Below are 24,689 nucleotides of genomic sequence, written 5' to 3' on the forward strand. Positions count from 1 at the left end.
CCCCCTCGAAGATGTTTTCTCAAGATATTGAATATCGACTTGGGGTATTTTCTTTCATAAGCTGGTAAATACCGGTTTAAAAAGATTTTCCTGCCATTTCGGAAAGCGACTATGACAAATTGACCTCTTCTTGTTCCGTACAGGTGCAGATGAGTTTTTTGGTTTTTAGATTGGGCGGCGGGGAGGTTTTAAGAAGCACGGGTTGAGCGGCAGCGGCGGTTCTGTTTTTGAATATAGCCAGACAAGAGCCGCCTTCCATCAGAGTATAAGTCTGGGGTACTCGGTTAGGATTGTCCCTGTTGGCGATCAAATTGTCCTTGGCTATGTACAGGTCGCAGTCTCGGGTTTTGGTGCCGTTGCTGAGCGGCTGTATGTTGACGTTGAAAATGTACATTGTAACTCCGGCGAAAGTCTGTGAGGAATACCAAGTAATGTAAAAAGGAAATCATCATCATCATCATCATCATCAAGTCTAAGTAGGTAGGGTAAGTGTACCATTTATTCGCCCACCTAAAAAACGTACCATTTATTGGCCCACCTGCCCACATTTATTTTTCTAATTTTTGTTTTTATGACTACAATTTTTGAATAGCACTGGTTCGATAGCAGTCTTTAAGCCCTTTCTTTTGATGAAATTGGATCTTGAAAAAAATCGTCCAGTTCAGACTTATGTGGCGTATGGTGGGCCAATAAATGGTACGTTTTTTAGGTGGGCGAATAAATGGTACACTTACCCTATACGGAAATTAAGCTCTTGTCAGTTGTCACGGGTTCGACACACACCTGGGGCGAACTTTGTTCGTTTGTTCACAAAACGGCTCTTCGATTTCGAGACAATGAGAACTCCGTTGTTACCAGTTTCCTCTATCAACACAACGAACCTCTAATTGTTTCGCAAAATAGAAAGCGCGGACTGGTCCATATGAATGATGTAAAATAGAACACAACTATAAGTACATTTGTATATTACATGTCGGGTCGCGCCTGACAGTCTACTTCCCACATGCACTTACCCCTCGAGAGGATAGGAACTGCATGCCGCGTGCTACTTGATAGCAGAATGACGTGAGATCACGTGACGTTAGCGAGTTACTCTTGCCATGCATGTTGTTGTAATATCTCTGCGCACGTGAACTGCGCAGGAAACTCTGTAGCTTTCCATATGGAACATACTCCATGATGACGAAGAATGGTTCTGGAATAGAAAGACATATTCGTGAGGACATAAGGGATAAAATGGGCCAACATGATGGGGAGGAAATATAGAAGAATTAGCTGCAACTGTCAGAGCAATTAATATGACCATAAGGCCGAAAAAGCACTGTATGTACCTAATATACCCTATATGTATATACTTACTACCTAACCTCTTCTGGGCTTCCAGCAACTAATAGTGTTCAAGCTTGGTACGTCAGACTGTCTGACAGACGTGGACCTGATAGACCTGACCTAGGTCAGACAGATCAGGTAGTCGGAACATGTGTCCATCGGACAGTCGGAGCGTGATAGCCGGACTAAGGAACATACATAGGTACATGTATGCTTGCCACTTGTGTGCCCTTTACGGTAGATCTGGCTGTCAATCACATCAGTAAAAACAACCAAAGAAAAATTTTGGATTTCGCGTCAGTTGTTCTTGGTATGTTGGTCGAAATCAATAGGCTTACCTTTCTCCGTACAGCAGCCTAGGAGTCGTACTACGTTAGGATGTGGATCCAATGTTTTCATCACTGTTAACTCTTGTAGAAGATCCAGTCGTTCTCTCTCCCCTGCATTCTCCTTTAGTGTTTTTACTGCGACTATGCATGGACCTTCCCTGCCTGTAAGAGATAAATCAAAGGACCACTGTTAGATGAGCTCGAGGATTTCCTACCTCGTTCGGGTGACATCGGGTGCTTCCTCACTTCTACCGAGAAGCAATCCATCGTGAAGCATGAACTGGATAATGTGAGAGCTATGTGCGAGGATGAACATGTACCTGGCTATCCTCAGCTTAAACTATATGAGGGACAATCACTGGGTAAGTAAACTCTAGGACTCACTCATGAAAAGGGACTCACATCCGTGCACAAGCATCTGCTTTATGGATGGGTACACCATTTATTAAATGTTTTACATACATACAAATGTTTGTGTACGTAGGTACTGAAAAAAAAAAAAAATGGCTTTACTATTGTATTGTCATTTCAGAGGATATCCACGCATATTTCGGCGAGTCCATAGCTCTCTACTTCCACTTTCTCAACTTCTACTCCTACTCGCTAGTAGTTCCCATGATATTAGGATTCTATCAGTTACTCGTATCACCAGAGATGTTAGCAATCTTCTGTGTATTCAATGTACTCTGGGCCACTGGATTCCTTGTGGTAAGTCTGCATTTGTCCACGCATATTTTGGTGAGTCCATAGCTCTCTACTTCCACTTTCTCAACTTCTACTCCTACTCGTTAGTGGTTCCCATGATATTAGGATTCTATCAGTTACTTGTATCTCCAGAGATGTTAGCAATCTTCTGTGTATTCAATGTACTCTGGGCCACTGGATTCCTTGTGGTAAGTCTGCATTTGTCCATGTTAGCATTCTTCTGTGTATTCAATGTACTCTGGGCCACTGGATTCCTTGTGGTAAGTCTGCATGTGTCCACACCTGGAGGTGCTGGGTTCGAATTCCGGCCGGAGCGGAAATTTTCTGATCAAACTTTTACGTTCCTGGATAGGCATGGATGTGAATGAGGGTGCCTTAAAGTAATGCGAAAGCGACAAAATCGGACAAGTCGCTCGAAAGTTATGATGAAACAAACAGACAAACCAAATCCTCGACTTAAAATTAGATAGCTCAATTATTTCGTTCTGTTATTTCCCCAGTGGAGGCCCTGATGAATTGGAAGTTGATACGTCAAATGTTTCCTCTACATGATGAGGAGTATCTTAAGGCTCTGGGACATTCCTGGTATAAATCCTTGTCCAAAGATCAACCCTTTGGTAAGTCCAATGATCTAAAGATCAACCCTTTGGTTAGTCTACTGATCAATTGATCATCAATATCTTTCCTCTGATGTATTGAGAAGAACAAAATCTCTTGCTTTTTCTGTAGAGGTTGGATAGAGGGATCTGTAACAGCGGAAGTCAAAGATCAACCCTTTGGTAAGTCCAATGATCTAAAGATCAACCCTTTGGTAAGTCTACTGATCAATTGATCATCAATATCTTTCCTCTGATGTATTGAGAAGAACAATCTCTCTTGCTTTTTCTGTAGAGGTTGGATAGAGGGATCTGTAACAGCGGAAGTTTTATCGTCCCGAAAGCAAAAAGGGAGGAAGACAGGATAGGAGAAAGCCAGATATTCTGAGAACGAACCTTATCTGTTTAGGATAAAGTTCTGCCCGGGTGGTAATCAATTGTTGCGCTTACAACGCCGTTACGCTACCATCCAATCCACATAGGCTGGCGTGAATAAAATTCTGATGAAAATGCCGAAAAACCATCACCTATTTATTTTTGTTTGTAATTACCTATTTCATTTGATCATTTGTAAAATTTAAGATAGATCTATTGTAAGCATAAGCATACATACTTTGTACAACATAGAACACAAGTAGATATAGATAGGTACATACCAATACTCACCACAAATAATTACCTACTAAAACATGTGAATTCCCTGAAATTAAAAATCCATAGGCGTAAATTTCAGTCTGAAATAAATTAATTGCTGATTGCAGTAAAATGAGTCATGAATTTCTGTACCCTAATAAGCATAAGCATACATACTTTGTACAACATAGAACACAAGTAGATATAGATAGGTACATACCAATACCACAAATAATTACCTACCTAATAATCAATACTTGAAACATGTGAATTGAAACCGCGAAATTAAAAATCCATAGGCGTAAATTTCAGTCTGAAATAAATTAATTGCTGATTGCAGTAAAATGAGTCATGAATTTCTGTACTCTATTCTGTATAGTCAGATTTCTAAGGTAAAAAAATATAATCACTTGATTCTTACTAATCATTATCTATTATTTTAATTGGTCAACTCCTCCAGATGGTCGGGAGTTGATTTAGATTAAACCACTGATTTCTGACTGGCTAAATTTTAATCAGAGTAAAGTTAAAAAGCTTACTTTAATCTATTTGGCTTATGAATAAGGCAATTTTCGAATAAATATCGAAATGTCGCGTAAACTTACCCCTAGCTGTGTTTTTTCGTGAACAGGTTAATTAAATTTATAAATTTCATACCTACCGCTGTTTGAGTTTGTCAACAACTTCATGTCCCTCTTCTATGTAGCATTCTATATTCAGGACTTGGAAATGCTCAGAACTGTAAGTTAATATATTAGTGGTTCAGTAAAATGTAGAACTGTAAACTGTAGTGTAGAACTAGAAAAAGCCCTAACCAGCCTAGCTAGCTGACAGTTTTCAAAGGGTTCTCTCTGCTTTTAAAGAACAAGTACAAGTTCTCATAATGGTTGACTGCGGTTCATATTTCAACGGGTTACTTTCTGGTGTTCTCGTGTTGACTCAGCACCTAAATGGGAAGTATTGTGTCTCTTCTCGCCCATCTGATGAGTCACTACTGTCCACACATAGTCGACCGGCCATCGAACGATGTCGACTGAACAGTCCACACTGCCTCGACAACATAGATTCACCTCGGTCGATGGACGGCCGGTTGACTATGTTTGAACACACCTTAAGTACCAGCCTACATATAGTTCTACTATGCTCAAGATCCACAGGGGCAGTGGGTATCATACCTACTATAGTCTCTATCATATAGGTTGATAATTTTCATGGCAAAACCCAAACAGTGAGATTCATTCATCACAAATCTGCGCTTCAGAAAATGGTTAATTGAAATCTGAGAGTAATTCATTAGATACATATGTGTATTACAATCGCGTGCTGCTTGTTTTTCCAGCCCCACTCAGACTGGGTGAGGTTAATGTGAGTAGGCGAGTAGCTTGTCACAAATATCGTTCCCCAATTATTACACCTAGATAAATTTCATAACTTAACTTTGACTTGAATCACCAACCTCTAGATTCAAAGTCCAAAGCCTTAACCACTACACCTTCTCTCCCGGCAGGGTCTCATCCTACACATATCAGCGCGATCTATACGTCTCCTAGAAACTGCTGAAGATATGGAGCTACAAAAACGAGACAGACACGATTCTCTCCGACATTTCACGATCAATGAGCTCGAGGATTTCCTACCTCGTTCGGGTGACATCGGGTGCTTCCTCACTTCTACCGAGAAGCAATCCATAGTGAAGCATGAACTGGATAATGTGAGAGCTATGTGCGAGGATGAACATGTACCTGGCTATCCTCAGCTTAAACTATACGAGGGACAATCACTGGGTAAGCTTTCAAATAGGAGTCCAGTAAACTGTAGGACTCACTCATGAAAAGGGACTCACATCCGTGCCCAAGCATCTGCTTTACGGATGGGTATACCATTTATTAAATGTTTTACATACATACAAATGTTTGTGTAGATACGTACTGAGAAAAAAAAAGAGATAAATGGCTTTTTTTTAAAGGACTAACTCATGATCCCCAACGGCCCAGCTGTTGCTCGCCCATTTGCGCAATTCAAAACAACCTTTCTCGAGCAAGGCGATAAGTTCTTCTTTAAGCTGAAGAGCTTGAGTCACATCTTCACCACCAGATAGTATGTCATCGATGTACGTTTCGTTCACTGTAGTGTAGAACTTGTTTAGAAAAAGCCCTAACCAGCCTAGCTAGCTGACAGTTTTCAAAGGGTTCTCTCTGCTGTTGTCCTGTTTTCTATGCTGCATATTGCAATGGCATGATATTGTGTTTTCCATTGTATCATCATGGACACCATCGATATTGTGATTTCTATTGATGTTGTGATTTCTGTTGTATTATATCTTGACTTGCGCTGTGCCAGACAGATGTGGAACAGGAAATGTTCAGAGCTGGCGTTTCAATGGGGTACAATCAACATGACTAGTCTGGATGATACACCTCGGCCTACGTTCCATGGTAAAATGGGAGAGGATACTGTCACCGGGAAAATGCAACCTCAATATCCTGCCTGGAAAACTTACACCAAGGTAAGTGACCTATAGAGGAAAGTCCCCTTTTCTTTGTTCTAAAGATTTCTCTCCCACTTGAAATCGTAGGGTACCATTAAGAAATTGATAATTCGAAACTCTCGATAATTCGGGGAAAAAAAATCAGGTCCCTTGAAATTCGAATTACCGATAATCGACTGTAATTGAAATATCAATACCTGTATGTAACCTACTTCTTCTAGGGATTCATTATTACCATTACATTACGATATTGCTTTACTCAAGAAGGAGCTGGAAAATATGACCATTGCATTTCAATTTCAGTTTCTATAAATTCATTTGTTTCAGATGTATTGTGTCTCGTTTCCACTGGTAGGTGTGTGTATGTTGGGTGCATTCCTCATCATGTTCGGATTCATGATTACCATTACATTACGATATTGCTTTACTCAAGAAGGAGCTGGAAAATACGACCATTGCATTTTGATTTCAGTTTCTATAAATTGATTTGTTTCAGATGTATTGTGTCTCATTTCCACTGGTAGGTGTGTGTATGTTGGGTGCATTCCTCATCATGTTATCCAGCTTCTGGCTAGACCGTCAGATCAGGGCCATTCCCTCTCATCCTGGGTACCTAGTGTATTTACCATCCACCCTATATGCAGCACTGGTGTATCTTATGAATATGTACTACAGGGAACTTGCTAACTTCCTTACTGAATGGGGTAAGTTAGATTTGTTTAATAAAGGTTTTTTTTCCCAAGAGGTTGATTGAGGGAATTGTAACTGCAAAGGTCTTATCGTCCCGAAAGTAAAGAGGGAAGGAGGGCAGGATAGGAGAAAGCCAGCCGTTCCGAGGACGCACCTTATCTGTTCTTAAAATCCACCCCGGGCGGGAATCGAACCCGCAACCTAGCACTTACAAGGTAACTAGACTAGCGATAGAGGTTTAACCGTATAACTACTGAGGTTTTTAGTTACCAAGGACTACAAGCTATCCGTCTACTCACATTGACCTCACCCTAACTGCAAAGGTCTTATCGTCCCGAAAGTAAAGAGGGAAGGAAGGCAGGATAGGAGAAAGCCAGCTGTTTCGAGGACGCACCTCATCTGTTCCTAAAATCCGCCCCGGGCGGGAATCGAACCCGCAACCTAGCGCTTGCAAGGTAACTAACTAGGCTAGCGATAGAGGTTTAACTATATGACTAGTTACCAAGGACTACAAGCTATCCGTCTACTCACATTGACCTCACCCAGTCTGACTAGGTCTGGCAAAAGCCAGCATCACGCGATTGTCCAGATAGACACCTATCCGGATACTAACCATGCGCAACGTTGCTTAACATGAGTAATCCGCAGGGAAATGGAGGGTAAAACCCCGTTGTGAGAACATTTTATTTATTTATTTATACCTACCTACAGTTTGTTTTGAGACTTCACTATGGAATTTGAATGGAGCTTATACCTATTTCTGATTTCAGAAAATCATCGTACACAATCTCAGTTTGATCGCTATAGAATCACCAAACTAGTACTGTTTGAGTTTGTCAACAACTTCATGTCCCTCTTCTATGTAGCGTTCTATATTCAGGACTTGGAAATGCTCAGAACCGTAAGTCAACATATTAGTGGTTCAGTAAAATGTAGAACTGTAAATTAAATGACATTTTTGGTTTGCCAACACTCACACTTAACTTACACTTTTTTATAGGACTTAAAGTTGGCACGTACCTTACTCTTTGTCACGCGATTGTCCAGATAGACACCTATCCGGATACTAACCATGCGCAACGTTGCTTAACATGAGTAATCCGCAGGGAAATGGAGGGTAAAACCCCGTTGTGAGAACATTTTATTTATTTATTTATACCTACCTACAGTTTGTTTTGAGACTTCACTATGGAATTTGAATGGAGCTTATATTTCTGACTGATTTCAGACCTACCTACAGTTTGTTTTGAAACTTCACTATGGAATTTGAATGGAGCTTATACCTATTTCTGATTTCAGAAAATCATCGTACACAATCTCAGTTTGATCGCTATAGAATCACCAAACTAGTACTGTTTGAGTTTGTCCTAAAATCCGCCCCGGGCGGGAATCGAACCCGCAACCTAGCGCTTACAAGCTAACTAGGCTAGTGATAGAGGTTTAACCGTATAACTACTGAGGTTTTTAGTTACCAAGGACTACAAACTATCCGTTTACTCACATTGACCTCACCCAGTCTGACTAGGTCTGGCAAAAGCCAGCATCACGCAGTTGTCCAGATAGACACCTATCCGGATACTAACCATGCGCAACGTTGCTTAACATCAGTAATCCGCAGGGAAATGGAGGGTAAAACCCCGTTGTGAGAACATTTTATTTATTTATTTATTTATACCTACCTACAGTTTGTTTTGAGACTTCACTATGGAATTTGAATGGAGCTTATATTTCTGATTTCAGAAAATTCATTTTTCTTGCTCTATGACTTTGAAACATCACCCAAGTAAGCGCAACTGATCTATTGTCCAGATAGACACCTATCCGAATACTAACCATGCGCAACATTGCTTAACATCAGTAATCCGCAGGGAAATGGAGGGTAAAACCCCGTTGTGAGAACATTTTATTTATACCTACCTACAGTTTGTTTTGAGACTTCATTATGGAATTTGAATGGATACCTATTTCTGATTTCAGAAAATCATCGTACACAATCTCAGTTTGATCGCTATAGAATCACCAAACTAGTACTGTTTGAGTTTGTTAACAACTTCATGTCCCTCTTCTATGTAGCGTTCTATATTCAGGACTTGGAAATGCTCAGAACCGTAAGTTAACATATTAGTGGTTCAGTAAAACGTAGAACTGTAAACTGTAGTGTAGAACTTGTTTAGAAAAAGCCCTAACCAGCCTAGCTAGCTGACAGTTTTCAAAGGGTTCTCTCTGCTTTTAAAGTACAAGTACAAGTTCTCATAATGGTTGACTGCGGTTCAGGACGAGCCCATTAAACATGGCTAGAGACCATCACCCCGGCGTATGGTAGAAAAAAAGATATCCTTTCTTTCCTTTCGATTGCAAATATTTCAACGGGTTACTTTCTGGTGTTCTCGTGTTGACTCAGAACCTAAATGGGAAGTATTGTGTCTCTTCTCGCCCATCTGATGAGAGGCATACTACGGGATGGGCATGCCACGACACAGGCCACAAGCGTCTAATGTAGCAGTTGTTCCATTGCTACGAAATAAAAACGGCGGTGGAACACTCATCTTAATTTAAACCTAAAGTAAAATAATAAATACTTACATAGGTACTATAAAACTATAAATAGGTAATACCTAATAATAAACAATTTACTATGTGTGGGACTCGAACCCATTACCCTATAATTTATTTACAGATAGAGTGAGTTCCCATGGCGTAGTGGTCACTGCGCTCGCTTTGCACGCGGGAGACCCGGGTTCGATTCCCGGCGGGGTCAAGAAATTTGTACCATGCACGCGCTTGCTTGCCATGCAGAAGGTGCCGTGCCCATCATCGACAAAAATCTTTACTCGTTTTCGATTGCAAACATTTCAACGTGTTACTTTCTAGTTCTGGTGTTCTCGTGTTGACTCAGCGTCTAATGGTAAGTATTGTGTCTCTTCTCGCCCATCTGATGAGAGGAATACTACGGCATGGGCATGCTACGACACAGACCACACGAGTCTAATGTAGCAGTTGTTTCATTGCTACGAAATAAAATCGGCGGTGAAACACTCATTTAAAAATGTAATTATTTGAAAACACTTTCTTCGTTGCAGGGTACTTATGATGATTACCTGGAGTTGTTCATTCAGTTTGGTTACGTGTACTTATTCTCGTGAAACACTCATTAAAAAATGTAATTATTTGAAAACACTTTGTTCGTTGCAGGGTACTTATGATGATTACCTGGAGTTGTTCATTCAGTTTGGTTACGTGTACTTATTCTCAGCTGTATTCCCCATGGCAAACACGAACCTCTAATTGTTTCGCAAAATAGAAAGCGCGGACTGGTCCATATTATTATGAATGATGTAAAATAGAACACAACTATAAGTACATTTGTATATTACATGTCGGGTCGCGCCTGACAGTCTACTTCCCACATGCACCCCCATGGCAGCGTTCTGGGCCCTGATTAACAATATGCTAGAAGTCAGATCTGATGCTTTCAAACTATGCTGCCTCTACCAGAGACCCATTGCTAGACGTGTTAAGAATATAGGAGCTTGGCAGGTAAGTACAATTAGTACATAGTCCGGGTTACTTACTGGTGTTTTCGTGTTTTTACATTGATAATGCCGCCACTGGTCGCTACTCATTTGTCCTTACGAGACGGAGAGCACCCCGTATTCCAAGCACAGAGCGGAAAAAAAACTTCGGATATTGAATGTTTATTCGACCTACTTTCATTAAATTATTGATTTGTTTTACCAATTATGTGTATTAAAAGTTAACATTATCCAATTGGAATCTATTTTCTTGTATTTCAGCGAGCATTCGAATGTCTATGTGCAATCTCGCATTGATAATGCCGCCACTGGTCGCTACTCGATTAAAGTAGCTACTCATTTGTCCTTACGAGACGGAGAGCACCCCGTATTCCAAGCACAGAGCGGAAAAAAACTTCGGATATCGAATGTTTATTCTACCTACTTTCATTTAATTATTGATTTGTTTTAACAATTATGTGTATTAAAAGTTAACATTATCCAATTGGAATCTATTTTCTTGTATTTCAGCGAGCATTCGAATGTCTATGTGCAATCTCATTTGTCCTTACGAGACGGAGTGCACCCCGTATTCCAAGCATAGAGCGGAAAAAAAACTTCGAATATTGAATGTTTATTCTACCTACTTTCATTAAATTATTGATTTGTTTTACCAATTATGTGTATTAAAAGTTAACATTATCCAATTGGAATCTGTTTTCCTGTATTTCAGCGAGCATTCGAATGTCTATGTGCAATCTCTGTGATGACTAACTGTGCCTTGTTATTCATGATACCTGAGTTACGATCACTAGTATCTACATGGTCTCCTAGTGAGGTAAGTCTGTCACTCAGGTTAAGCAACGTTGTGCATGGTTGGTATCTAGATAGGTGACCATCTAGGCAATCGCGTTCTGCTGACTTGGGCTGAGTGAGGCGGATAGCTTGTGGCCAAATGGATATATTTCAGTTTGTTTCTCAAGTGAAGACATTGTTTTTCTTCTTCACTTTTTAAGTAGTGCCTGAGAATGGTATCCCATTTTCCTAGTCTAATTAATTCCTTATTGATTAAAGTAGCTACTCATTTGTCCTTACGAGACGGAGTGCACCCCGTATTCCAAGCACAGAGCGGAAAAAAAACTTCGGATATTGAATGTTTATTCTACCTACTTTCATTAAATTATTGATTTGTTTTACCAATTACATGTATTAAAAGTTAACATTATCCAATTGGAATCTATTTTTGTATTTCAGCGAGCATTCGAATGTCTATGTGCAATCTCTGTGATGACTAACTGTGCGTTGTTATTCATGATACCTGAGTTACGATCACTAGTATCTACATGGTCTCCTAGTGAGGTAAGTATATCACTCAGGTTAAGCAACGTTGTGCGTGGTTGGTATCTGAATAGGTGACCATCTGGGCATGCTGCTGACGTTTTCCGGCCTCACTTAGGCTGAGTGAGACGGATAGCTTGTGGCCAAATGGATATATTTCAATTTGTTTCTCTTGTCAAGTGAAGACATTGTTTTTCTTCTTCACTTTTTAAGTAGTGCCTGAGAATGGTATCCCATTTTCCTAGTCTAATTAATTCCTTATTATTTCAGGTATTGTTCCTGTTTGTAGTGTTTGAACATATTCTCCTACTACTCAGATATGTACTAGTGTATTGTATCTCATTGCTATAATGTATATGTTGTTTATTATTTCAGGTACTGTTCCTGTTTGTAGTGTTTGAACATATTCTACTACTACTCAGATATGTACTAGTGTATTGTATCTCAGATAAACCTCACTGGGTGAGAGTTGCATTGGCCAAGCTCAATTACCAGTCACAGTGTATTGTATCTCAGATAAACCTCACTGGGTGAGAGTTGCATTGGCCAAGCTCAATTACCAGTCACGACAAGCGCTCAAAAATCAGGTGAGTTTTATAAAATGTCTTATTGTTTCATTTCTTTACAAAATTTCATCAGTGAATAGTTTCTTCAAATTAAAAATTAAATTGATCCCAAGGGCAAGGAAAACTTGACCCTTGACAAATAGAGTGTGCTTAAATACTTGTAATGTTTTTCAATCCACTCAACCCCTATGTTTACAACTTCAAATATTTCGAATGCTAAGTAGCATATATGTTAATAGCATGGACCTGTGCCATGTGCCTGAGATGAGGCATTCTCTTCCACTTAACCTCCCTGTTGTGTAACATCACACTGTATCATTAATAGCATGGACCTGTGCCATGTGCCTGAGATGAGGCATTCTCTTCCACTTAACCTCCCTGTTGTGTAACATCACACTGTATCTAACTAAATATTTATCTGATTAGTTAATTATCTACTTGTTTGTCCATGTTAGCATTCTTCTGTGTATTCAATGTACTCTGGGCCACTGGATTCCTTGTGGTAAGTCTGCATTTGTCCATGTTAGCATTCTTCTGTGTATTCAATGTACTCTGGGCCACTGGAGCGGAAATTTTCTGATCAAACTTTTACGTTCCTGGATAGGCATGGATGTGAATGAGGGTGCCTTAAAGTAATGCGAAAGCGGTATCAAGCTGCAATATTTCTTGAAAGTAGAAGATGAAAGTCTTCAGTGACGGAAATTTTTCTTTCCATTCTGTGACACGCCGCCTACTCACATAAACCTCATCCAGCCTGAAGTTGTGGAATGTACAGATGACCATTTTTTGCTTCAAAAAGTACCGCGTTAAGACTTTTGTACCTATTTTCAATTGAATTCAATTTATTTAATTTCTTGTGTTGAACCGCATTAAACAGAAAGAACCATCCACAAGGGGAATTGCCTTATTTGTATATGGTTCTTTTCTGCTTAAGTAATGCTGTCCTGTTTTCTATGCTGCATATTGCAATGGCATGATATTGTGTTTTCCATTGTATCATCATGGACACCATCGATATTGTGATTTCTTCGGATTCCTTGTGGTAAGTCTGCATTTGTCCACACCTGGAGGTGCTGGGTTCGAATCCCGGCCGGAGCGGAAATTTTCTGATCAAACTTTTACGTTCCTGGATAGGCATGGATGCGAATGAGGGTGCCTTAAAGTAATGCGAAAGCGGTATCAAGCTGCAATATTTCTTGAAAGTAGAAGATGAAAGTTTTCAGTGACGGAAATTTTTCTTTCCATTCTGTGACACACGCCGCCTACTCACATATACCTCATCCAGCCTGAGGTTGTGGAATGTACAGATGACCATTTTTTGCTTCAAAAAGTACCGTGTTAAGACTTTTGTATTTTCAATTGAATTCAATTTATTTAATTTCTTGTGTTGAACCGCATTAAACAGAAAGAACCATCCACAAGGGGAATTGCCTTATTTGTATTTTGTATATGGTTCTTTTCTGCTTAAGTAATGCTGTCCTGTTTTCTATGCTGCATATTGCAATAGCATGATATTGTGTTTTCCATTGTATGGCAATACCATCGATATTGTGATTTCTATTGATGTTGTGATTTCTGTTGTATTATATCTTGACTTGCGCTGTGCCAGACAGATGTGGAATAGGATTGGGCTGAGTGAGGCGGATAGCTTGTGGCCAAATGGATATATTTCAATTTGTTTCTCTTGTCAGGTGAAGACATTGTTTTTCTTCTTCACTTTTTAAGTATTGCCTGAGAATGGTATCCCATTTTCCTAGTCTAATTAATTCCTTATTATTTCAGGTACTGTTCCTGTTTGTAGTGTTTGAACATATTCTCCTACTACTCAGATATGTACTCGTGTATTGTATCTCAGATAAACCTCACTGGGTGAGAGTTGCATTGGCCAAGCTCAATTACCAGTCACGACAAGCGCTGAAAAATCAGGTGAGTTTTATAAAATGTCTTATTGTTTCAGTTCTTTACAAAATTTCATCAGTGAATAGTTTCTTCAAATTAAAAGTTAAATTGATCCCAAGGGTAAGGAAAACTTAGACCCTTGACAAATAGAGTGTGCTTAAATACTTGTAATGTTTTTCAATCCACTCAACCCCTATGTTTACAAATATTTCGAATGCTAAGTAGCATATATGTAATGTTAATAGCATGGACCTGTGCCATGTGCCTGAGATGAGGCATTCTCTTCCACTTAACCTCCCTGTTGTGTAACATCACACTGTATCTAACTAAATATTTATCTGATTAGTTAATTATCTACTTGTTCTGTTTCTACATATTTCAGAGACTTCTTCAGAATCGCAAGAGCATCTCGTTGAAGTTTCAAAACCTAAACATTTCGCACTGACACTGACGTCTGGAACGAGTTACAATAGTTGATGGACACCGGGTACTGTCAGATCTACACCTAGTGTTTCAATAGTTGAGGTACATCCTATAGACTGGACTTGGCAATGTCAGGTGTGCTACGAACACTCCCATGGTATTGTTCCTAGCGTTCTCAATAGAACAGTTGCGCTTACTTGGGTGATGTTTCAAAGTCAAAGAGCAGGAAAAATGAGGAACAACGGAATTTTTCTTTTTCTTCTACGACTTCTTGATCCCGAGATAAATTGATTTTCTTCTCATCTCTCCTCCTCCTCCCTTCTAATCCAAATTCTATTCTTACCATCAATTCCCAGTGCCTCACATTTCCACACTTGGCCAAAACATCCTTCTCCCAGAATATCAAATACTTTGATGTGCTGTCTGGGAACCTCCCACTTGTCGTCTGACTTCTGATTTAGAACAGGGTCGTTCATAATGTTGGAACTCTGTGGAGAAAAAAACAATGACTTTTGTTACACCCTGTACGTAATAAGAATGGGTACGTACCATTGATGATAATGTATTGATGAGATAGGTGTCTACTTTGCTATTGCTATCTACATTCAAACATAGGTAATTAGGTACATAGGTAGGTAAATAGGTACTATTACAATAGGTATTAGGTGTAGGTGAGTACTAAGTAGGTACAGAATTTTTATTGCAACTATATACCTAGATAACTTCTTCTCATTATTTCTTCGATAAACTAACATAATTACAGACTATTACAGTCAATGCAATATATTCATTTTTTGGTCATTTCTCTTTCTAATTTATTATTAGAGAGAGGGAAATCAAGATAATTTATTATTCTCCTTTACTGTACGCCAGACTCCCAAAAATGTGGAGCACACCGTTCAGGAGTTTCGACGAAAAAGACAACCCACCCATGTAGGTACATAATTATTATGTAGGTTTAAGCAAAGGTAAAATCGTCGAGGTAAAAAAACTTAGAACTTGCTTCGTTTGTTCAATGATTCTTACAATATAGTTCTCATAATTACGACCTATGATGCATTGCGAGTATGTACTACTGTAAGTACACCAAGTTCTCATTACAGATGCAGAACTCATCAATACACGAGGCATAGAATAGAGTACCAGAAACAAACATGAGGTAGCAAATACCAAGGTAGAGGTAGCTAACGTCAGAATAGATGATGGGCTCAAGGCTTCTCTCATCTTCCCAAGCACGGAACCATAAACAACAATAATATCTAATAATAATTATAATAATAACAACAGCAGAATAAATGAACTCATCATCATGAGAGCTTATTATAACTGCAAACTAGTTGCGGACACAAAAACGGAACAGGTTAGCGCGTCTGCCTTCTAAGCGTTAGGTTGCGGGTTCCATTCCCGACCGGGGCGGATTTTATCCTAAACAGATAAGTTCACTCTCGGAACGACTGGCTTTCTCCTTTTCTGTCTTCTATCTTAATAAGAGGCACCTAATCACACAAATAGATACATAATATTGAAAGGAGAACACGCATCGAGTAACATTTGTAAGGGTTTTTCTTTTTTTATTTATTGGAACACTCATCTTTTTTTTATTATTCTGCTATCTCCATTCGACTACAGCTGAAGCCGCTTCAACAACTTAGCTTATCTCTGTTTGTGTATTTCAGCAACTCGCCGTCCTCCTGACAATCTATCAACTGATCAACAATCTACAAGAATCTAAAACACTATTTTTCTAATCAAATCTCACAGCTTCTCTCCGCTAAGTGACACCATATTATAGTAGGAATGATCAGGGAATCGTTCCAACTCAATATAGTCGGTTTCATTCAGCAGTAGTTTCTCCAATAAATCACAGAGTTCAGTAAAGTTAGGTCGCTCATTGGGTTCCTTATCCCAGCAGTAATACATGATGTTGTATAACACTATTTTTCTCATCAAATCTCACAGCTTCTCTCCGCTAAGTGACACCATATTATAGTAGGAATGATCAGGGAATCGTTCTAACTCAATATAGTCGGTTTCATTCAGTAGTAGTTTCTCCAATAAATCACAGAGTTCAGTAAAGTTAGGTCGCTCATTGGGTTCCTTATCCCAGCAGTAATACATGATGTTGTATAACTCCCGGCGACAGTGATCAGGCTTCTCTAGTCGATAACCATCCCTCACCTGAGAACAATAATACGTTTATTAGTTGCGTTTGAAAATTTTCGCCATAAAATAATAGTAAAATATGCTATAAGTTCACCCATGTCCACTTGGTACAAGCACATGCTTTCAGTAGAGAAAATTTGCTGTCAGCTTTATTAGCTTGTAGGGTAGCGCGTCTACCTTGTAAGCCCTAGGTCACGGGTTCGATTCCCGCCTGGGGGTGGATTTTATCCTGAACTTATAAGGTTCGTTCTTGGAACGGCTGGCTTTCTCCTATCCTGTCTTTCTTCTCGCTTCGCTTTCTGTGAAAATTTTCGCTATAAAATAATAGTAAAATATGCTATAAGTTCACCCATGTCCACTTGGTACAAGCACATGCTTTCAGTATAGAAAATTTGCTGTCAGCTTTATTAGCTTGGAGGGTAGTGCGTCTACCTTGTAAGCCCTAGGTCACGGGTTCGATTCCCTGCGAGTGTAAATCCGTTTGGAATAGTTTTAATTAAACAATTTGATTTTAGCCAGTCTAGTTATCTTGGAGGGTAGCACGAATGTCTTGTGAGCGGTAAGTCGTGGGTTCGATTCCCGCCCGGGGTGGATTTTATCCTGAACTTATAAGGTTCGTTCTTGGAACGGCTGGCTTTCTCCTATCCTGTCTTTCTTCTCGCTTCGCTTTCAGGACGATAAGACCTTAGAAGTTACAGTTCCGTCTATCAAACCTCTTTAAAAAATAATAAATCTGATTAGTTTATGGTTGTGAATCTCAGTTTTGGGGCCATAGGACCCTGCAACTACTTTAATCAAGTAGCTACCAGTGGCGGCATTACCAGAGTAAAAAAAAAAATATAGATATGTCAGAAATAGTAGAGGAGGCTCTTAGTAATGCTGTGAAGCATAGTTTGTTTTACATATTCACGGGAATAAATCCCATTTTTACATTTATTTATTGGAAAAAAATACAATAAAAAAAAAAAAAAAAAATACTGGTCCATATTATTATGAATGATGTAAAATAGAACACAACTATAAGTACATTTGTATATTACATGTCGGGTCGCGCCTGACAGTCTACTTCCCACATGCACTTACCCCTCGAGAGGATAGGAACTGCATGCCGCGTGCTACTTGATAGCAGAATGACGTGAGATCACGTGACGTTAGCGAGTTACTCTTGCCATGCATGTTGTTGTAATATCTCTGCGCACGTGAACTGCGCAGGAAACTCTGTAGCTTTCCATATGGAACATACTCCATGATGACGAAGAATGGTTCTGGAATAGGAAGACATATTCGTGAGAACATAAGGGATAAAATGGGCCAACATGATGGGGAGGAAGCTGCAACTGTCAGAGCATTTAATATGACCAAAAGCGGCGGCGTGACCATAAGGCCGAAAAACAAAGAAATTAACAATATTGAAAAAATACGCCTGACGCTCTCTGTATGTACCTAATATACCCTATACCTACTACCTAACCTCTTCTGGGCTTCCAGCAACTAATAATAATAGTGCTTATTTATACTGCTCGCATAGGACTGAAAAGTCCCTTTACTCCAGCAGTAGGCTACTACTATTATGTGGTCAAATTCTCAAATTATATTGAGGATAAAATTCCATACCTCGGTTGGGATTGAACCCACGCCCTCCTGTTTACCAGGCAAGCGCCTTGACCACTACACCACCGAGGCACTGTGTTCAAGCTTGGTACCATACCGGTCACTCACACTCAAGACTGTCTGACAGACGTGGACCTGATAGACCTGACCTAAGGTCGGACAGATCAGCTAGTCGGAACATGTGTCTATCGGACAGTCGGAGCGTGATAGCCGGCCTAAGGATCATAGGTACATGTATGCTTGCCACTTGTGTGCCCTTTAAGGTAGATCTGGCCGTCAATCACAGTAAAAACAGCCAAAGAAAAATTTTGGGTTTCGCGTCAGTTGTTCTTGATTTGTTGGTCGAAATCAATAGGTTTACCTTTCTCCGTACAGCAGCCTAGGAGTCGTACTACGTTAGGATGTGGATCCAATGTTTTCATCACTGTTAACTCCTGTAGAAGATCCAGTCGTTCTCTCTCCCCTGCATTCTCCTTTAGTGTTTTTACTGCGACTATGCATGGACCTTCCCTGCCTGTAAGAGATAAATTAAAAGCCACTGTTAAAATTGGGCTAACAGCTTGTTGGCACCTATGAAGCTGTGTTCACACATAGTCGACCTCATCGATCGACGCGATGTCGACTGAAACCGTACACTACCTCGACAACATAGATTCACCTCATCACCTTGTCAATCAACGAGGTCGACACGGCTTAAGGACTTTTTCTTACAAAGGGCCACCAAAAGGTTAAGCCGAGAGATTACTTTTACCAAAGAGATAATTTCCTCACCGCAACCAGTGAGGAGGCGGATAGCTTGTCACCGAATGCAGGGTAAAATTACCGCGCCGTCACGTCACTAAAAGCCGTAGCGGTTATCGTCTTTTCTCTTCGGCCCTCTATTTCTTCTCATCTCTCCTCCTCCTCCCTTCTAATCCAAATTCTATTCTTACCATCAATTCCCAGTGCCTCACATTTCCACACTTGGCCAAAACATCCTTCTCCCAGATTATAGACTTAAACCCTGTACGTAAATAGTGACTTGAATGATTCTCATTTTGTATGTGAGAATCTGTGAGCTTCTGAAAGCACCAAGTTAGAACTAAGGCCGGATTTTATCAAATCGGATTAATATGGAATGATAAATAATCCAGAATTCCAGGATCTATCAGTGTAGCTGAATCCAAGATTGAACTCAACCCAGTGTTATTCTGATTTCAGATTAGGACGATTAGGTACCTAATGTAGCTAGTCAAATCTTTATTCTGATTTCAGATTAGGACGATTAGGTACCTAATGTACTAGTAGCTAGGGTGGCCGAGCCTGAGTGGGCTCTAACTTTTGTATGAAAAAGAGGAATGACTGCCTATGTCTTCATTCTTCATTGAATACCTCAAGCCTTGATTTATATCCTGGCAGAAATTGGGCTAACAGCTTGTTGGCACCTATGAAGCTGTGTTCACACATAGTCGACCTCATCGATCGACGCGATGTCGACTGAAACCGTACACTACCTCGACAACATAGATTCACCTCTTCACCTTGTCAATCAACGAGGTCGACACGGCTTAAGGACTTTTTCTTACAAAGGGCCACCAAAAGGTTAAGCCGAGAGATTAACTTTTACCACAGAGATAATTTCCTCACCGCAACCAGTGAGGAGGCGGGTAGCTTGTCACCGAATGCAGGGTAAAATTACCGCACCGCGCTGTCACGTCACTAAAAGCCGTAGCGGTTATCGTCTTTTCTCTTCGGCCCTCTATTTCTTCTCATCTCTCCTCCTCCTCCTCCCTTCTAATCTATATTCTATTCTTACCATCAATCCCCAGTGCCTCACATTTCCACACCTGGCCAAAACATCCTTCTCCCAGAATATCAAATACTTTGATGTGCTGTCTGGGAACCTCCCACTTGTCGTCTGACTTCTGATTTAGAACAGGGTCGTTCATAATGTTGGAACTCTGTGGAGAAAAAACAATGACTTTTGTTACACCCTGTACGTAATAAGAATGGGTACCTACCATTGATGATATGGTTTTAAATACCTTTCAAAATCAGATGAAGATCAATATCCAACTACATGAAATAGATAGGATCAAAAGAGTAGGACGTAAAGTAAGTAGCGAAGGCAGATTAGTTATAGTAACCCTGACAACAATCAGAAGGAAAATTGATATTATTCGAAACAGGAGAGAATTGAGAGGTACCACGGTAAGAATACAAGAGGATTTTACCAAAGAGGTAGTAGAAGCGAGGAAACGATTGTACCCACAGTTGAAAATGATGAGAGAAAAAGGTAGGAAGGCTGTGATGAGGTATGACAAATTGTATATAGATGGTGTAGTGTGGAATGGAGGGAACAATGAAGAGAAGGAAGAAGTGAGACAGAAACGAAAACCGTCTGAATCCCCTGAAGTGAGAACAGAAAATGGAGGGAAACAAGTGAAAAGAAAACCAAATGCTCAACATTATGAAATGAACAGTGACGAAGAAGAAGAAGATATGGAATTCTACACAGATTCTGAAGAATTCAATCATGAAGATACAACTCAGGAAACTCTCTTGCAAATTGAGAAGGTGAAGGAGAAAGATGAAAACCATATGGACCACGGAACTCAAGGAGATGAAGAAGCATAGCAATTAATGAATACGAGTCCTCAAGGTAAGCATACAAACATAAGGATCATTATGTGGAACTGCCAGGGAATAAAAAACTGGTACGAACATCGCGAATTTGAAGATGCGAGTATAATATGCCTAGTTGAAACTTGGCTTGTCTCGAATCAAAACTACACAAACAGCTTTCCTCGCGAAATTTTAGGATCATTGCACCCCATTGATTCAAGCACAAACGGATAGGATATAGCTCTGGTTCTCCTTGACTTTGCTCCGAAAAAATGGCTTCTAAGGGCCCTCCCAAGGCTGTGGGACAGTGCTCTATAATACTGATCAGCAAACATTCTTAAAGGACCGAAAATGGTGTACCTATAGAGCTGTACAGATTTGAATAGGGATGTTCGAATGGTGGAAGGAAATACGGTTACCAGAAAATACATGACTAAACTTCTTTCCCTTTGTCGTTATGGCGGCGGAAATTTCTTCTGAAAAATTTCGCTCCGGTCGAGGGTTTTGAAACCTCAACCACCGGAAGAAAACACCATTGACCACTCGGTCACGGAGGCTGGCTATGACTACTTATATCTAGATTATGATGATCTGGTCAGAATGAAGTACCTATACGTACCGTAAAACCTTATGAGCATTATCATAGATAGAACAGCATACATAGCTATTGTAATAACTCTCAATTTAATTGTCTACGTTCAAGTAGGAAGTTAACGGATCCCTGTGGAGTTTTCCACGTTTCATGGGTGACGGAGCCTTATAATCAAGTGTGATAAACGTCATAAGAAATCTCCTAGTGTCATAAGTGTCATAAATATTCACCTTGTGTCATAAGTGCTTATCCAGTTGATCCCGAGATAAATTGATTAAAAAAATACTGGTAAATCTTGAGCTCAGACGTCACGGCATACGCTCGCGTACACGATGACGTCACATCAAATGTTCCGAGCAAAGCTCCCTCGCAGGCAACACATTAATGTGTTTGTGCGCATACGTTTCTGCGCAGTTCTTTCTGCTCCTACGTCAGCGTCCTTGCATAGTGGCGATACCTAGCGAGGCAACTACCTGAAAGATTTGGATTTTTCACAACTTTTTACATAGGAATCGACCATTTATTAATAATTTTTACCCATTTGCAACTGCTCCATTAGACTAGAAGTATCTATGCTTTTAATTCCATGCTTTTATTTTATAAATAGTCGTAGTCAATAGAAGATACTTAGATATACCAGCTCCTAATTATAGTCAACTTTTACCCTAAAACCACCTAACTTTTACCCAAATTTTCGTCTTACCGTGTATACTAATATTTATTTATTTACAATGACTTTTGTTACACCCTGTACGTAATAAGAATGGGTACCTACCATTGATGATATGGTTTTAAATACCTTTCAAAATCAGATGAAGATCAATATCCAACTACATGAAATAGATAGGATCAAAAGAGTAGGACGTAAAGTATGTATGTATTGATGAGATAGGTGTCTACTTTGCTATTGCTATCTACATTCAAACATAGGTAATTAGGTACATAGGTAGGTAGGTAGGTAGGTAGGTAGGTAGGTAGGTAGGTAGGTAGGTACTATTACAATAGGTATTAGGTGTAGGTAAGTACTAAGTAGGTACAGAATTTTTATTGCAACTACCTAGATAACTTCTTCTCATTATTTCTTCGATAAACTAACATAATTAAGGAGCGCGGTAGCGCTCCGCCCCGCCAAGTCAAGAAAGTTTGACCGCGCTACTAGAGATATTATACGCGACAGGGAAAGTAGTACATACAGACTATTACAGTCAATGCAATATATTCATTTGGTCATTTCTCTTGCTGATTTATTATTAGAGAGAGGGAAATCAAGATAATTTATTATTATCTCCTTCTTTTTTCTCTCAACGAAGAACACCCCTCCCAGGGCCGTATTTTGGGGGGGGGGGGCCGGGGCCCCCGATGAGATAGGTGTCTACTTTGCTATTGCTATATACATTCAAACATAGGTGATTAGGTACATAGGTAGGTAGGTAGGTACTATTACAATAGGTAGGTGTAGGTAAGTACTAAGTAGGTACAGAATTTTCAAGCTTCATCTTTCTCCTTTACTGTACGTCAGACTCCCAAAAATGTGGAGCACACCGTTCAGGAGTTTCCACGAAAAAGACAACCCACCCATGTAGGTATGTAGGTTTAAGCAAAGGTAAAATCGTCGAGGTAAAAAAAACTTGGAACTTGCTTCGTTTGTTCAATGATTTTTACAATATAGTTCTCATAATTACTACCTATGATGCATTACGAGTATGTACTTCTGTAAGTACACCAAGTTCTCATTACAGATGCAGAACTCATCAATACACGAGGCATAGAATAGAATAGAGAATAGAGTATATACCAGAACCAAACATGAGGTAGCAAATACCAAGGTAGAGGTAGCTAACGTCAGAATAGATGATGGGCTCAAGGCTTCTCTCATCTTCCCAAGCACGGAACCATAAACAACAATAATGTCTAATAATAATGAAAATAATAATTATAATAATAACAACAGCAGAATAAATGAACTCATCATCATGAGAGCTTATTATAACTGCAAACTAGTTGCGGACACAACAACCTCTTGCATACTAGTTGTGGACACGTGAACATTTCCCATTTAATCAGAGTTACATGGGTAAATTTGTGAGTCCTTTCTTCTAGAATAAGATTCTAGAACCAAGTACTTTCTTTGTTTTTGGTCCAAAATTTGTAGGTACTCGTATGTGCGCCTTTTGAAATGTCGATGTCGCACTATTATTATGTCCGCGTTCTGTACCTGATATGTTTCCGACCAAGTTGTACGCAACTAGTAAACTTCGCTTATTATATGCAGAAGCCTGGGCAGGGCTGGATTAGCCCCCCGCGGGGCCCGGGGCAGTTTCAAAGGCGCGGGGCCCCCAGTTTGGGCTGATCGAACTTGAAATTTTCAGCGCCGCAGGCGAAATTTTTCAAAAAGTAGGTAGATATGTGCCTCATGCTTTGTCACAAGTTAATTTTTGACGTACCTAATTCGTAGATATTTTCTTATCCTAATTTTCGCTGAACGCTAAAGTGAGCAAAATAAAATAGAGTGCCGCAGGCGAAATTTTTGAAAATTTTGCTAGATATTTTCTTATCCTAATTTTAGCTGAACGCTAAAGTGAGCAAAAAAAATTAGGGCGCCGCAGGCGAAATTTTTGAAAATTTTGGTCCACAATCTTGAAAAATCCAGTCTCATCAAAAGTAAATTTTTCAGCGCCGCAGGCGATTTTTTTTTTTTTTTGAAAAAACCCATAATATCTAGTGTAAGTCCTCAAAGCGCGGGGCCCCCAAAAGCGCGGGGCCCGTGGCAGTCTGCCATTCTGCCTTATGGGTAATCCGGCCCTGAAGCAAATAAAAGGTTTCAAAGTCGAACAGCGCGCAGCGCCAAAGAAAAAAATGTACGAAATCAGCAGCAAGTCCAAAATATCTGTAAGATCTGGTCCATATTATTATGAATGATGTAAAATAGAACACAACTATAAGTACATTTGTATATTACATGTCGGGTCGCGCCTGACAGTCTACTTCCCACATGCACTTACCCCTCGAGAGGATAGGAACTGCATGCCGCGTGCTACTTGATAGCAGAATGACGTGAGATCACGTGACGTTAGCGAGTTACTCTTGCCATGCATGTTGTTGTAATATCTCTGCGCACGTGAACTGCGCAGGAAACTCTGTAGCTTTCCATATGGAACATACTCCATGATGACGAAGAATGGTTCTGGAATAGAAAGACATATTCGTGAGG

The 24,689-nt window shown here is 39.9% G+C and overlaps 3 protein-coding genes across 3 annotated transcripts in view; 1 reads left to right on the forward strand and 2 right to left on the reverse strand.

Moving 5' to 3' along the window:
- Positions 1-14,801, forward strand: part of LOC103512508 (anoctamin-10-like) — a 26,658-nt gene extending 11,857 nt beyond the window's left edge. Inside the window, exon 4 of the mRNA XM_008477269.2 lies at positions 14,468-14,801. The gene's annotated coding sequence lies outside the window, so the exon portion shown is untranslated. The remainder of the gene's footprint in view (positions 1-14,467) is intronic.
- The window catches only part of LOC113468778 (tyrosine kinase receptor Cad96Ca-like), a 43,876-nt gene that overhangs the window by 9,103 nt on the left and 10,084 nt on the right, over positions 1-24,689 (reverse strand). The window contains exons 5-11 of the mRNA XM_026825944.1: positions 20,078-20,222; positions 18,644-18,796; positions 17,738-17,936; positions 16,489-16,681; positions 14,852-14,996; positions 1,668-1,820; positions 1,014-1,195 (exon numbers count right to left, since the gene is read on the reverse strand). Coding sequence (XP_026681745.1) covers positions 1,014-1,195; positions 1,668-1,820; positions 14,852-14,996; positions 16,489-16,681; positions 17,738-17,936; positions 18,644-18,796; positions 20,078-20,222 — 1,170 coding nt within the window. The remainder of the gene's footprint in view (positions 1-1,013; positions 1,196-1,667; positions 1,821-14,851; positions 14,997-16,488; positions 16,682-17,737; positions 17,937-18,643; positions 18,797-20,077; positions 20,223-24,689) is intronic.
- LOC103512509 (tyrosine kinase receptor Cad96Ca) lies at positions 16,442-16,813 on the reverse strand. The gene has a single exon (XM_026825952.1). The coding sequence runs from the start codon at positions 16,624-16,626 to the stop codon at positions 16,462-16,464; it is 165 nt and encodes a 54-aa protein (XP_026681753.1). The 5' UTR covers positions 16,627-16,813; the 3' UTR covers positions 16,442-16,461.

The sequence above is a fragment of the Diaphorina citri genome, unplaced genomic scaffold, assembly GCF_000475195.1.
Source record: "Diaphorina citri unplaced genomic scaffold, Diaci psyllid genome assembly version 1.1 scaffold845, whole genome shotgun sequence".
Classification (NCBI taxonomy): domain Eukaryota; kingdom Metazoa; phylum Arthropoda; class Insecta; order Hemiptera; family Psyllidae; genus Diaphorina; species Diaphorina citri.

Bases quoted from the DNA above. Each gene is read 5' to 3' on its own strand.
- LOC103512509 (XM_026825952.1), bottom strand. From the start codon at position 16,626: ATGTATTACTGCTGGGATAAGGAACCCAATGAGCGACCTAACTTTACT.